Source organism: Schistocerca gregaria, chromosome 3 (genome assembly GCF_023897955.1).
Source record: "Schistocerca gregaria isolate iqSchGreg1 chromosome 3, iqSchGreg1.2, whole genome shotgun sequence".
NCBI classification, from domain to species: Eukaryota; Metazoa; Arthropoda; class Insecta; order Orthoptera; family Acrididae; genus Schistocerca; species Schistocerca gregaria.
Window position 1 is genome coordinate 538,449,249 of NC_064922.1, and position 16,007 is coordinate 538,465,255.

A 16,007-nucleotide genomic window follows, 5' to 3' on the forward strand; every position below is an offset into this window, starting at 1 on the left:
AAAAATTAAGAAACATTGTTACAGAGGGCATTCCAGAGAAATATTCTTCCATTATGAAATTTTTTTTGTCCAATTACATGTAAACATCTACTAACTTAATCTTCAGAAGGATTGAAATTTACTCGCTAGTAAGGGTAACAGTAACTGTAACATCAGAATACTGACGTAAAACTTTTGGAAAAATTTGTAAAAGTGATAATGTGTAAGAGATATCACAGTTGTTATTATTTATAACTGTTCGTACCCTTATAATCACCATTGTTTACTTATGATTAATTGGGTCACACAAGAGTTCTGTAGTTTAACTTATGAAAGCTTATCTTTTTCTAGGGATTGCAGTCATATAAGGATACTGACCTCAAACAATACTGGATGCCTGATTCAGTCAGTAAGGAATGTTATGACTGTGGTGAAAAATTCACCACTTTTCGTAGAAAACATCATTGCCGTGTTTGTGGACAGATATTTTGTTCTCGGTGTTGCAATCAAGAAATTCCTGGAAAGATAATGGGATGTACTGGTATGCTGATAAGTTCATTATATTTTTAAGAGTGTATAGCTTTATGTCCAATGCAGTGGAACATTTTATGCATTGCTGAGTAGTTTTTGATTTTGTTGAGCAACTGTCATACAATATTTTTTGAAGGAACACTCCGCCATTTGACTGTTTGTTGTTTATTTAAGTACAACCCAGGTTTCAGCCTTTCATGCCATTTTCAAGTATTTGATTTTATTCTTTAACATATATACCTGGACAACATGTTAAGTGTCCTGCAATATATGTTAAAGACATAAAATCAAATACTTGAAAGGGATATAAAAGACTAAAACCTGGGTTGTACTTAAATAAGCAATAAAACAGTCGAATGGCAGTGTGTTCCTTAAGGGGGGGGGGGGGGGGGGAAATCTGTTGCGTATGTGTCATTTGAATGAGACTTTGTGAACCCATAATAAGGAGAGACAAAAATTTTAACTTTAGTATTGTGTGTTGACTGGTCATTTTCTTATTTGCTTAGCTTGAGTTTATGAAACTTTTTCTTTCATTGTTGTTTACAAAATGGCTTTTAGGTTGTTTCACATTTACCAAGTGTCCTGCAGTAGTGCTAGCATATAAAATGGCATCTGTTGCGTTACATTTGAAGTACCTAGAAGCAAAGTGGACAATCTTCATTTTTTTATTATTTTTTAAGTTACTTTGTCAGATAGGGATTCTCCTTGATGGTTTTTAGTAGCATCCATCAGTTTAAAGAAGCAAAAGCAGCTGTAAATGGTTTTATTTACCTGCTGAAAACTGGTGTTAGAAGCAAAGTCTCTAATCTCCGTGATCATCCATTACAGTCTGAGAAGCGAAGCCTGCTATATCCAAATTGAGCAGTCAGAGAATGCATTTTCTCCATGTGATTGCCAGCCATTGTTTTTCATTTGTTAAACTGTAGCAAGACATTACATTGTCATGCATTGTGTTAATAGTGCTTCTGTTGAGACATTTACAGCGGTAGCTATTATTAGGTTGTAAGATATACTTTAAAATGAATAGCACAGATAAAAGTCTGAAGCAGAAAGGATCCTGAAGCCTCTGAATGCCTCACATTTTCAGTTTTCTCCCTGTTTGAGAGACATGCTCAAGACGTCTACCAACAGCCAGGACAATATACACTACACCATCAAAAGTAACTGGACACCCTCAAAAAACATATGTTTCTCATATTAGGTGTATTGTGCTGCCACCTACTGCCAGGTACTCCATATTAGTAACCTCAGTAGTCATTAGAAATTGTGAGAGAGCAGAATGGAGCATTCCGCAGAACTCATGGACTTTGAACATGGGCAGGTGATTAGGTGTCACTTGTGTCACACGTCTGTACTTGAGATTTCCCGACTTCTAAACATCCCAATTTCCGATGTGATAGTGAAGTGGAAACATGAAGAGACACGTACAGCACAATAGCATACAGCCGACCTCGTCTGTTGACTGACAGGGACCACCGACAGTTGAAGTAGATCATAATTTGTAATAGGCAGACATCTATCCAGACCATCACACAGGAAATCCAAACTGCATCAGGATACACTTCAAGTACTATGACAGTTAGGTGGGAGGTGAGAAAACTTGGATTTCATGGTTGAGCAGCTGCTCATAAGCCACACATCACGCCGGTAAATGTGAAGCGACACCTTGCTTGTTCCCTTGGTGTAAGGAACGTAAACATTGGACGATTGATCAGCAGAAAAACATTGTGTAGAGTGACAGATCATGGTACACAATGTGGCGATCCAAAGGCAGGGTGTGGGTATGGCGAATGCCCAGTGAACATCATCTGCCAGTGTGTGTAGTGCCAACAGTAAAATTCGGAGGCGGCAATGGTTATGTTGTGGTCATGTTTTTCAAGGAGGGGGCTTGCACCCATTGTTGTTTCGTGTGGCACTATCAGAGCACAGGCCTACATTGATATTTTAAGCATCTTCTTGCTTCACACTGTTGAAGAGAAATTCAGGGATGGTGATTGCGCTTCTCAACACGATTGAGCACCTTTTCATAATTCACGGCCTGTGGCAGAGTGGTTACATGAGAACAACATCCCTATAATGGACTGGCCTGCACGGAATCCTGACCTGAATCCTATAGAATACCTTTGAGATGTTTTGGATTGCCGACTTCGTACCAGGAGTCACCAACCGACATTGAAACCTCTGCTCAGTGCAGCACTCCAGGAAGAATGGGCTGCCATTCCCCAAGAAACCTTCCAGCACCTGATTGAGTGTATGCCTGCAAGAGCCATCAAGGCTAAGGATGGGCCAACACCATATTGAATTCCAGCATTACTGATGGAAGGTGCCACGAATTTGTAAGTCATTTTCAGCCAGGTGTCTGGTATACTTTTGATCACATAGTGTACTTGTAAGAGGTGAGAACTACTACATGTTTGACTTAGGCTACTTTAAATATGTAACAAAAAAGGATACCTATATTGCTCAATGCACTCAACCACTGTGCAACAACCTTGTCAATCCTAAGAAATTGGCTGATGTCAAACGCTTGCTTGAAATTCATTTTAGCGAGAACTGACATCAGAGTATGAAATTGGATTTTTACAAGCCTCCATCTGTATTCCTAATGAGACAGACAATAATGACTGTGAGTGTGAAATAATGAGGGTGTCTCCAGAACTGTGTGCGTAGAAAAGTTATATTGTGATCTCTAGTAACTTCAACGAATGAAAAATAAAATATAAATATGTGGGAGTATGCTTTATTGATAATATAATAATAATCTTTGTTATCCATATTTAATTTCAGATCTTAAGCTACACAGTCACAACTCTGCTACAGACCTGGCTGAGGTGCAAAATAAATAAATTCCACATGTGAATAGCAAAAACAGAAATCTCCAAATTAAAACCATTTTTATGTTACTGCAGCTACTTAAAGGGCAAAATATTATGTAAACCTGTTTTTCTAATGTCTGTCCACATAAAATGTTAGTTACTGCTTGAATTTTCGACCCATGAACACCTATACAGTTGTTTTCTTCTACGGTAAAATTTTCCAATATGAAGATTACTGACTTTGCTTCTGCGCATGCTCATGCGTGTGGGTGCATGCGCGCTTGTGTGTGTGTGTGTGTGTGTGTGTGTGTGTGTGTGTGTGTGTGTGTGTGTGTGTGTGTAGGGCTGACATGAAACTTGGTTTATCTCCGATTTTGATATAGACGGAGCAGATAACAGGATGAATATCTAAAGCAGAAGACTAATTTGTTGGTGCACAGAATACAAATTGCAGGCACTCTTGTATCCCATGTATGATGTGCTGTACAATACAGAAAATTCAATTAAAATATTTCGTGGTTTGGAATTTTAGTAGGAACACCACATTGAAAGTGTATGCATTTAAGAAATTGTATTTGTCTATTTGTGCTAAATATTTTTGCATATGAGTGAGATAGTAGATGTAACAGATAAGAGCCATTAGGGTATATACAAAGACAAAACGTAGTGTGCCATCTCCACATTCTCCCAATCCCCTTTTCTATTGTACCAAGTTTTGTTTGTTTACAAGAGGGTAATTCTCCTTGTAATTACTGATCTGCTCCTGCTGCTTTGGTAATGAGACAAATCTGATACACATGCATCAAAAAAAAGTTTTGCATCACCCCAATTCCCAGAACTCCTGAAGATAGACGTTGACTGTGGATATTGTATCACAGACGTTGACCGTGGATATTGTATCACAGACACAGTCCCTTTGACTGTTCGAAGATCTCATTAAACCTGCCCAAAGATGCAAACAACCATGTGTGAGTGCCCATTAGATGTAGGGGGCCCGACAGCCGATCAGTTCGTCATTCCACCAGGAAGGAGGCACATGGCTCATGTCGCCTGTAGTTCAACCGAGCGTAGGAGGTTAGTATTGACGTTCGATCGTGTCTGCATTGGTACTTTATGCAAGGGCTCTCAGCAAGGGAAGTGTCCAGGCACCTTGGAGTGAACCCAAGGGATGTTGTTCGGACATGGAGGAGATACAGAGAGACAGGAACTGTCAATGACATGCCTTGCTCAGGCCGCCCTTCAGGTTGCAGTGGATGACCACTACCAACGGATTATGGCTCAGAGGAACCGTGACAGCAATGCAGCTACAGGACATCATGTTATGACTCGAACTGTGCACAATAGGCTGTATGGTGCGCAACTTCACTCCCAACATCCATGGCGAAGTCCATCGTTGCAACCATGACATCATGCAGCATGGTACAGGTGGATCCAACAAGCTGTCAAATGGACTGCTCAGGATTGGCATCATGTTCTCTTTACCAGTGAGTATCACATATGCCTTCAACCAGACAATCGTCGGAGATGTGTTTGGAGGCAACCCATTCAGGCTGAACCCCTTAGACACTCTGTCCAGCGAGTGCAGCAAGGTGTAGGTTCCCTGTTGTTTTGGAGTGGTGTTGTGTGGGGCCGACGTATGCCACTGGTCATCACGAAAGGCATCGTAATCGCTGTGCGATATGTGAATGCCATCCTCCGACCGATAGTGCAACCATATTGGCATGTTATTGGCGAAGAATTCTTCTTCATGGATGACAATTCCTGCCCCATTGTGCACATTTAGTGAATGACGTGTTAGGAAGTCGTTTCTGAAAGTATTTGTATGGAGTGTAGCCATGTATGGAAGTGGAATGTGGACGATAAATAGCTTAGACAAGAAGAGAATAGAAGCTTTTGAAATGTGATGTTACAGAAGAATGCTGAAGATTAGATGGGTAGATCACATAACTAATGAGGAGGTGTTGAATAGGATTGGGGAGAAGAGAAGTTTGTGGCACAACTGGACTAGAAGAAGGGATTGGTTGGTAGGACATGTTCTGAGGCATCAAGGGACCACCAATTTAGAATTGGAGGGCAGCGTGGAGGGTAAAAATCGTAGAGGGAGACCAAGAGATGAATACACCAAGCAGACTCAGAAGGATGTAGGATGCAGTAGGTACTGGGAGATGAAGCAGCTTGCACAGGATAGAGTAGCATGGAGAGCTGCATCAAACCAGTCTCAGGACTGAAGACCACAACAACAACAACAACAACAACAACTTCCTTCAGGATAATGACATCACTCAACTAGAGTGGCCAGCATGTTCTACAGACACGAACCCTATTGAACATGCCTGGGTTAGATTCAAAAGTGCTGTTTATGGACAATGTGACCCACCTACCACTCTGAGGGATCTATGCTGAATCGCCGTTGAGGAGTGGGACAGTCTGGACCATCAGTGCTTTGATGAACTTGTGGATAGTATAAGACAATGAATACAGGCATGAATCAATGCAAGAAGACGCGATACTGGGTATTAGAGTGTACATTAGTCTTTACCACCCCATATGGAGCGGGGGGTTGGAATAGGTCCGAGGTATTTCTACCTGTCATAAGAGGTGACTAAAAGGAGTCTCGCACGTTTTGGCCTTTATCTGGTGGTCCCCCTTAGGGTTGGAAATCCCATGTTTCAAAATTTTCCCAAAAAGCGCGCCAATTGGGGAAGGGCGCCTTACAAGGTGCATCATCGTGTCTATCATGCACTGAGACCTATCGCATCCTTCGCCGACATAGATCTGCACTTCAGCTCATTCTTCAACTGTTTGGTGAGGTCATCCTCCTAGGTGCATATTTTTCCATCAACTGTGCAGTATCATTTTCTACACTGACAATGATAATAGACTTGTTTGCTTGGTTGCACCTGATATCCAGCACAGTATCCAGTTAGTTGTGGTGGGGCTGCCATGTGCCCAGTTGGTTGTAGACACCTGACCAAACAGGGATCGCACTGCTGATGCCTGTGCCCTTAACTCCACACATATACCAAGGAGCATCGGGGCATCGGGACTCTTGGCGATGGCCATCCTGCCAGGTGGCCTTTGCTGCAGCTGGGTGGCGCCCAGGGCCCTGGTTTTAGTGGGTGGCATGAGGGCGGATGACATGCGATGAAGCATAGTACATCATCTCCTGCTGGTAGTCAAATGCCAGCAGTCTCTTAAGCATTAATGAGCTCAATTCAATGCACAGAAGTATGACCCCAAATAGTTCCCCTCCCTGGCCACACCATGGGAGGAACCTCAGGTTAAGAATAACAACAACTCTTATTTGCCCTGGTACATTGTATGTTCGAGAGCTGATGGGGAATTTTTCACGACAATGAAGCCTCAGTTTTTTGTTGTTCATTTATAGGACAAGTTTGAGGAGGTGGAGGGCTTGTCCAAAATGAGATCTAGGTCAGTCTGGATCAAATCAGCATCCTCTGCCCAGTCATGGGCATTACTAGCTTGTGACAAGCGGGGGGTTGCTTCTGTAACCATCACGCCCAATAAGAGCTTAAATATAGTCCAGGGTATCATATTTAACAGGGACCTTCTTTTGCAGTCTGATGATGAGCTTCGCGCCAATTTAGTGCTGCGAGGTGTACATTTTGTTTGGCGTGTCCATCGGGGTCTGGGGAATAATCAGATTGCCACTGGTGCCTTCATCTTAGCTATCGAGGGTGATACATTACCCGAGAAAGTCAAGGTGATGGTCTACTGCTGTGATGTAAAGCTCTATATCCCTCCCCCAATGTGGTGCTTTAAATGCTGGAAGTTCAGCCATATGTCTTTGTTATAACCAGGAATAACACAATAACCTCTTCAGTCTGGTTTATTAAATCACAAATCACTTTTTAACAATTATGTTAGCCAAGCTTCTACCCAGGCTCACACTCAGAAGTAATGCATAATTAAAGTTTGGTTATACCAATGTCCAAATGTGCATGGTGGGGTGCACGTCCCGTAATTATTTCCAAGTCCAGTGAAGTTCAGTCTCTCCGAGTTAAGTCGCAAGATTTCCACCGGGCAGCCAGGTAACCTCGAGTGGTGCGGCGAGTCATCCAAAAGCAGCTGGAACACGGCGTACTGCACTTCCTGATGAGAACTGTTGTTTGCGGCGGCGGCCGGGTTTATATAAGGCTTGCTAGTTAATGGAGCCTTCGGCTGGGGTCGCTGTTTTCAAGGGAAAACCAATCGCAATGTTTCCGGGCGTAGCCAATTGCTGTGTGCTGACAAACGTGCGCGCGCGAAGGCAGCCAGCGATGATAGCCGCGAGCCGCCCGGAGAAGTGCGGCCAGTGATGTATTTCTCGGCCACGTAAGGGAGCGTGCATGTGAAGACGGCCAGCGATGGAAGCAGCAAGCTGTCCAGAGAAGTGCGGCCAGCGATGTATTTGGTGGCCGCGTACTGGAGCGCGTTGTTTGGTGTTTGTTAGAAGTGGTGTATACCAATGTCTTCCCGCTCTACTTCCAGTGTCACATGTTGAGTTTGCAGATGCCCATCACACCGCAATACTCTGTGTGCACCGCTTCCTATCTGTGTCAACTGCGGAGAGCACCATTTGCCTTGCATGCCTGACTGCAGTATTCTCCAGAAAATAAGGAAAGTAATGGAGTAAAAGACCCTGGACCAACTGACCTACACTGAGACTAAGAGGAAATTTTGAACACCTACATCCAGTGCAAATGACATCGTCTTATGCTGCCGCTAGCACCATCAACTCCGCTAATCCCAGTCACCTCTCAGAGACAGAAGACTACACCAGCTCCTTTGATGGTGGAGGGCACTTCCCTCCCTATCGCTCCCACACTACCTACCTTTGGAGCACAGCCCCTCCAACTCCACTTCTCAGCCGGTCAAGTGTAAGTCTTCGTCGGCTCCTCTCACTAGGACTGGGTCCCATGGGTCACTCTCTTCCCAGGTTTCTGCTAGTGGGAAAGAAGACACCCTCCCAGCCAGGGAAACTCAAGGAGCAGTGAGAGAAATCCAAAAAGAAGAACCCCAAGACCATGGGAATTGCAGAGGCACCCACCCACATGACCGCTACCTACGAGTTCTGCATGTGCGGATGAGGTGGAGATTCTGGCTTCCACTGAGGACATAGATCTTGCCGGACACACAGACGCAGTGCATATAGACTGCTCAGGCAATAAGTCGGTGGTATCAGGTGACCCTGAGGGGTAAACTGCCTCATTGAATGTTCGATGGCTTCCCAGTCTCATGATGACATCATCCTCCAGTGGAATTTTGGTGGTTTTTTCTACTGCCTGGTTGAGCTACAGCAACTGTCAAGTTTTACACCTGATTTCTGCATTGCCCTCAAGGAAACCTGGTTCACGGCAATGCGGACCCCTGCCTTCCAGGAAACCTGGTTCCCGACAATGCAGACCCTGCCTTCCATGGCTCCAAGGGATATTACAGGAACTATAGCAACTATAATCGAGTGTCAGGTGGAGTTTGCGTTTATGTTCTAAACTCAGTCTGTAGTGATACTGTGTCCCTTCAAGCCCCTCTTGAAGCTGTGGCTGTCAGAATGAGGAGGACGCAGGAAATAACTGTCTGCAATGTGTATCTTCCTCCAGATGGTGCAGTACCCCCAAATGTATTAGCTGCACTGATTGATCAACTCCCTAAACCTTTCCTACTTTTGGGAAACTTTAATGCCTATAACCCGTTGTAGGGTGGAAACATGCTTACTGGCTGAGGCAGGGATGTCAAAACTTTACTGTCTCAGTTCGACCTCTGACTCTTAAATACTGGGGCCGCCACACATTTCAGTGTGGCTCATGGTAGTTACTCAGCCTTGATCTATCTATTTGCATCCCAGGAATTCTCCCATCTATCCACTGGAGAGCACATGATGACCTGTGTGGTAGTGACCACTTCTGCATCTTCCTGTCACTGCCCTGGCATCAGGCCCATGGATGCCTGTCCAGATGGGCTTTAAACATGGTGGACTGGGAAACTTTCACCTCTGCTATCATCGTTGAATCTCCCCCACATGGTAACTTCAGTGTGATAGTTGAGCAGGTGTTGACAACAATTGTTTCTGTGACAGAAAAGGCAATCCCTCTCCCTTTATAGTGCTCCCAGTGAAAGGCAGTCCCTTGGTGGTCGCCGAAGTTGCTGAAGCAATTAAGGAGTGTCGGCGAGCTCTACAGTGGCACCCTTTCCTGGAGCACCTAATAGCTTTTAAATGGCTCCACCCTCGCATTCGTCAACTTTCCAGATGACGGAAGCAGAAGTGTTGAGAGAGATATGCCTCAACCATTGTTTACCATACATAACCTTCCCAAGTCTCCAAGTCTGGGCAAAGATCAAATGTGTTTTCAGGTACCAGGCCCCAACATTTGTTAACATAATTGGTGTTATGTACTTATGCAAACACGATTGCCTATCACTTTGCTGAGCCCTATCTATGTGGAAGTTCCTCAGTGCCCTTGCACATTGCCCTGACACAGCTCCTGGGCCAGATCGAATCCACAGTCAGATGATTAAACATCTTTCATCTCACTACAAGTGACATCTCCTCATCATCTTCAACCGCATCTGGTACAACGATGTCTTTCCCTCGCAATGGTGGGAGAACACCATCATTGTGGTGCTCAAACCAGGTAAAAACCTGCTTGATGAAGATAGCTGTTGGCCCACCAGCCTCACCAATGTTCTTTGTAAGTTGCTGGAACGTATGTTGTGTCAGCGGTTGGGTTGGGTCCTGGAGTCACGTAGCCTACTGGCTTCTTGTCAGGGTTGCTCTACCACTGATAATCTTGTGTCCCTCAAGTCTGCCATCCAAACAGCCTTTTCCAGACGCAATACCTGGTTGCTGTCTTTTTTGATTTACAAAAAGCATATGACACGACCTGGCGTCATCATATCCTTGCCACATTATGCAAATGGGGTCTCCAAGGCCCGTTCCCAATCTTTATCCGGAATTTCCTGTCATTTCATACTTTCCGTGTCCAAGTTGGTGCCTCCGATAGTTCCCCACATATCCAGGAAAATGGGGTCCCGTAGGCTCTGTATTGAGTGTATCTGTATTTTTAGTGGCCATTAATGATCTAGCAGCAGCTGTAGGGCCGTCCGTCTCACCTTCTCTGTATGCAGACGACTTCTACAATTCAGACTACTCCATCCGGTACTAGTGTTGCTAAGCGGCGCTTAAAGGGAGCCATGCACAAGGTGCAGTCGTGGGCTGTAGCCCATGGTTTCCAGTTTTTGGCCACAAAGTCCTGTGTTATGCACTTCTGTCGGCATCGTACCATTCATCGAGAACCTCAACTTTATCTTAATGACAATCCATTCACTGTAGCGAAGACATATCGATTCTTAGGACTGGTTTTCGATGCCCGATTGTCTTGGCTTCCTCAGCTTCGTTAGCTTAAGTGGAAGTCCTGGCAGCACTTCAATGCCCTCTGCTGCCTGAGCAACACCAAATCGGGTGCAGATCGCTCTATGCTGCAGCAGCTCTACAGAACCCTTATTCAATCCTTCCTTGACTATGGGAGTCTATTTTATGGTTCGGCAGTACCCTCAGCGTAGTGTTTACTCAACCCAGTGCATCACTGTGGTGTTCGCCTAGCGACAGGAACTTTTAGGATGAGTCCAGTGACAAGCATCTTGGTGGAGGCCGGAATCCCTCCATTGCAGGTTAGGTGTGAACAACTACTGGCCAGTAACATTGCACATGTTCATAGTTCTCCTGCGCATTCAAATTACCGTCTCCTTCTGCCACCTACAGCAGTTCATCTCCCGCATCGGTGGCCCAGGTCAGGACTTCCAATTGCATTTCATGTCCGATCCCTTCTTTCCAAACTGGAGTCCTTGCCTTTACCACCTATACTTGAGATCCATTCAGGTATACCTCTATGGTCTACACCTAGGCCGCAACTTCGCCTGTACCTTTCACATGGCCCTGAGGACTCAGTTAACCTCGCAGCTCTCCACTGCCACTTCCTGTCGATTCTTGATATGCACTGAGGCTATGAAGTGGTTTACACTGACGGCTTGATGGCTGATGATCACGTCGGCTTTGCGTATGTCCATGGAGGACATATTTAACAGCATTCCTTGCTCAATGGCTGCTGCGAGAGTCGTTTCTTTTGTGTACCAACTCCTTGAGCAGCCTACAAGCTATCAACCAGTGCTACCATTGTCATCCTTTGGTCGCGACCATCCAGGAGTTCATCTATGCCATGGAACGGTCCAGTTGTTCAATGGTGTTTGTCTGGACCCCAGGTCACATCGACATCCCAAGCAACGAATTTACCGACAGGCTGGCTTCAGTGGTGTTTGTCTGGACTCCAGGTTACGTTGGCATCCCAGGCAACAAACTTGCCGACAGGCTGGCCAAACAGGCTACACGAAAATTGCTTATGGAGATCGGTTTCTCTGCAGCTGACCTGCGTTCGGTACTACACCACAAGGTTTTTTGGCTTTGGGAGATGGAATGGCATAACCTCAGTACACACAACAAACTGTGTGCCATTAAGGAGACTACGAATGTGTGGAAGACCTCCATGCAGGCCTCTCACAGGAAGTCTGTGGTTCTCTGTCGGCTCCGCATTGGCCATGCTTGGATGACACAAGACTACTTCCTGTGCCGTGATGACCCGCTTTAGTGTCGGTGCGGCGCCCGGCTGACAGTGGCCCATATCTTGGTCAGCTGTCCTCCTTTGGCTGCCCAACGACGGACTCTTCAGTTACTGTACTTGTTGCCATTAATTTTGGCTGATAATGCCTCATCAGCTAATTTAGTTTTATGTTTTATACATTGCAGTGGGTTTTATTATGCTATATCAGTTTTAGCGTATGTCCTTTGTCCCTTTGTGTTCTCCACTCTAATGCTTTTAGGCTGGATGTTTTAATGTGTTGAAGAGTGGCTGGCTTTTCCTTTTATTCTCATGGTTGGCCAGCCACAGTCTCCTGCTCATTTGTTTTTATCCCTTCTACCTGTTTCTTGCTTCTCTCTGTATTTTTCGTTTCCTGTTTTGTCCATAGCAGTGTTGGTTGTCCTTCTGTCATTCTTCTTGTTCTTCCTTTCTCCTATTATCGTGCTGTGTGCCTCCTTTCTTTTCTTCTTTCCTTTCAACCAACCAACCTACCAGTCTTTACCACCACCTCTGAAGGTCTCGCTGTATGGTGGTACAACATGCAATGTGTCATTTTCATGAGCAATAAAAAGGGCAGAATGATGTTTATGTTGATCTCTATGTCAATTTTTTGTACAGGTTCCAGAACTCTTGGAACCGAGGTGATGCAATTTTTTTTTTTATGTGTGTATTTTGTGTGTCCCCATGCCTAATTACTAAATTATCTGGAATGAAATTTAAATGTCTACAGCTCAACATATTTGTAGGTGATAAGCCAGCTGAATGGATCTGGTATCCCTGTTTACAGTTTCAATATACACGCTATCCTTCCCTATATGCCCAATTACAAATTAATTACAAATTGCTTGTATGTGTTTATGTGAATGAGGATGGATGCACATGAACATGTGCAAGCTTTTATTTTGTCTTTCTTTCCACATGTTCAAAACAATTTATTGTGTAGCTACTTTCATATCAGTTTTAAACCTTCAATGTTAATTATCCAATTAATGAATAGTATACTATCACCACCATTACCCCAGTGTAATCAATCAAAGATATATTTTGGGTGTCCAGCCAGGTTGACAATTTCATTTTTCAGACTGAAGTTCAAAGCAATGCAATAAAACTGCTTGAAGTGTCAATGAAGATTACTAGGCCACTAATCAAGGTGCTGTGTAGGAAAACAAAATCTTGCACCTGGCTCAAGACTTGGAAAATGTATCTAGTAATTTTGTTAATAGTGATTCTCACAACAGTGGCATTACTTATATAATTCTTTGAAAATGTATCTAGCAATTTTGTTAACAGCAATTTTCAGAACAGTGGCATTACTTATGTAATTCTTAAAGACAATACTTTAAAAGAGCCATGGGCCATGACAGTCTTCATGTATTTTATCATTTAGACCAAGCGGGTCTGATTCACATACTTATGTAAGCTCACAGGCCACCTCATCACATGATATGAAAGCAGTACTCCCAGCACGTATACTCAAAACTACAGCATCTGTGATGTTAATCTTAATCTTTACATGGAAACACACCAAATGAATGGCACCCATTTCCTGACATGTCACATCAACAAATTATGGCTGAGAAAAAATGTGTTTTTCTAAGTTTGTTTCTTTAATGTTCACCCCACATTCCAGTGTTTACATTTATTTACATGTCATGAACAAGGTTTTTTTTTATCTATGACTTTTACAATAGCTGCCTTAATAGCTTCTGTTGTAAAATTTTGCAATGCCATTAGTAAAGAAACGATAATTTTTTCATAATGCAGGGCCACAGTCATAACATATTTCTTTCAAGTCAGTACCGCCATTACTGTTGTTTATTTCCAGTGTTACATTTACACTTAGACAATTATTTTCTAATCTGCTTTCAGAAACTTGTACTTGATAATGGCACTTTGAAGCCAAAATCATGATTGTGTAAGTGTAAATGTAACACTGTAAATAAACAACAGTCTAATGGCGGTACTGACTTTAAAGAAATAAAGTAACAATGTTCATGACACACAAATAAATGTAAACATCTGACAGTGGGATACCAAGCATCTTGAAACATTGTCATGAAAAAATAGACACCTATAAAACCAATTGGTTGCAGCTAATTCATTATAATATACCTTCAGTTTCAATGGCTGCAGTGTTGTAATACATCCATAATGGACAGTATTATTTACCAGTTTCAAGAAAGAACAGAAAAACAATGAAACAGACAATCCCAATGGACAAGCAATTAAGAGAACCTTTGTGATTTTTGGCCACAAGCAGGTCATTTGCATCTTGTTGAAATACAGCAGCAGCGAAATGGTATTGTACACCTGCTGCGGAAGCAAAACAACCAGAACATGAGCTGCATACCCAAGGCAAACTGAGTGTCAACAGATATGTCCAAAAAATGTCTTCTGAGTAGAGTACAATGCAAGCACCTCACTCAATCTTCACAAATTTCTTCGGTGGGCTGGACTGAAACCAGTCGCATGCTGGATCAGGCCTGCTGGTTGCCCATTAGTCATTTAGGTTTGGAAAGTACATTCACACTTTGTAAGGTAATATTTGAACACAGGATACAGCAGAAGTAGCTTACCATCAAGAGATAGCTTATGATGGAATAAATTTTTGACACAGTTCACAGGCAACAAATTCTGTGCAGGGAATAATTAAATTTCACTGGCCAGGATTAGAATGACATCAAAATCTAGAGCTCTTATCGAGATCTCATGTCCCATTTGATTATTATGGTATTAGTCTGCACATCTGAATATATTGTTAACTCTTGTTTTATTATATTACTAGCCTTTTTCGTGCATATGCATTCGACACATATATTGAACACTCCTCCTCCTTCTCCTTCTCCTCCTCCTCCTCCTCCTCCTCCTCCTCCTGTCTATGCCCACTTCCTCCTCCTCCTACTCCTGCCTGTGCACCCCATTTTCCCACCTCTACCTCTCTAAACCCTCCTCCCCCCTTCCTCCTCTGTGTATTCATCCTCCCCCTTATTTTTGTCCATTTCCTCCACCCCTCTTTCTGGGAGTATCTTCCTCTTACCTCCCTCTGATTGTATCATCCTCCGCCTCTCTATTTCATCTCTGCCTCTCTCCTTCTTTTTCCACCAGCCCACTACCGCTCTTCACCTTTCAGTTGCCTCACACATCTCCCCTGCCTCCCTTCTCTCTCTGTCTCTTTTCTCCTCCCCTTTCTCCTCTGCCCGTCTCCTGTCTGCAGCCGTGCTGATTGCCACATGTAGGCACCCTGCAATACATTTCAATAAAGCACGTTGATAATACTCCCACAAAATGTCTGTCTGTCATGTAGGGTAGACTATACATCTGGGGCTTTAAAAATCAAAAAATCATTTATTTGCTCACGACGTACAGGCTACTGTGCAAAGCAGCTTGTGTGTCCTGGGGAGGGGGGGGGGGGGGGGGGGGGGTAACGTGTTTGCCCTTATCTCCATTCATGTTGGCACTGGGAGATTACAAATCCCCACTGTGCTGACACTTGTGATGCCTTTAGTCAATCCAGGGGTTTGGTAGCAGAACCTGGACATACACATATACACTCTAACTTGTATGTAACAGTATTAGAGAAGGAAAGTTGATACTCACCATATAGCGGAGATGCTGAGTCATGATAGGCACGACAAAAAGGTTCACACAATTATACCTTTCGGCCATTAAGGCCTTTGTCAGCAATAGGCACACATACACACATGCATACACATACATACTAAAACCACACAGTGTGGTTTCAGTTATCTGAGACTGCAGACATGTTTGCAAATTGTGTGTGTGTGTGTGTGTGTGTGTGTGTGTGTGTGTGTGTTTATTGCTGCCAAAGGCCTTAATGGCCAAAAGCTATAATGTTGAAAATCTTTCTGTTGTGCCTATCGCGGCTCAGCATCTCCACTATTCCTTCTTGTATATTTCTACTTTGTAAGTATGTGCCATGAATGTTTTCATGATGCACATTTTAATATATGTGGATGTTGATTTTCGATGTTTGTATCTGTCTGCAGTGATAGCTCTGCTGCTGATGCTGGTTGTGTATAAGGTTTGAAAT

General features: G+C 43.6%; 1 protein-coding gene across 2 annotated transcripts in view; it reads left to right on the forward strand.

The window, feature by feature from the left end:
• Positions 1 to 16,007, forward strand: part of LOC126354444 (1-phosphatidylinositol 3-phosphate 5-kinase-like) — a 294,219-nt gene that overhangs the window by 49,276 nt on the left and 228,936 nt on the right. For both annotated transcript variants that reach the window (XM_050004130.1, XM_050004131.1), the window contains exon 4: positions 331 to 520. In XM_050004130.1, the coding sequence (XP_049860087.1) occupies positions 331 to 520 (190 nt within the window). The remainder of the gene's footprint in view (positions 1 to 330; positions 521 to 16,007) is intronic.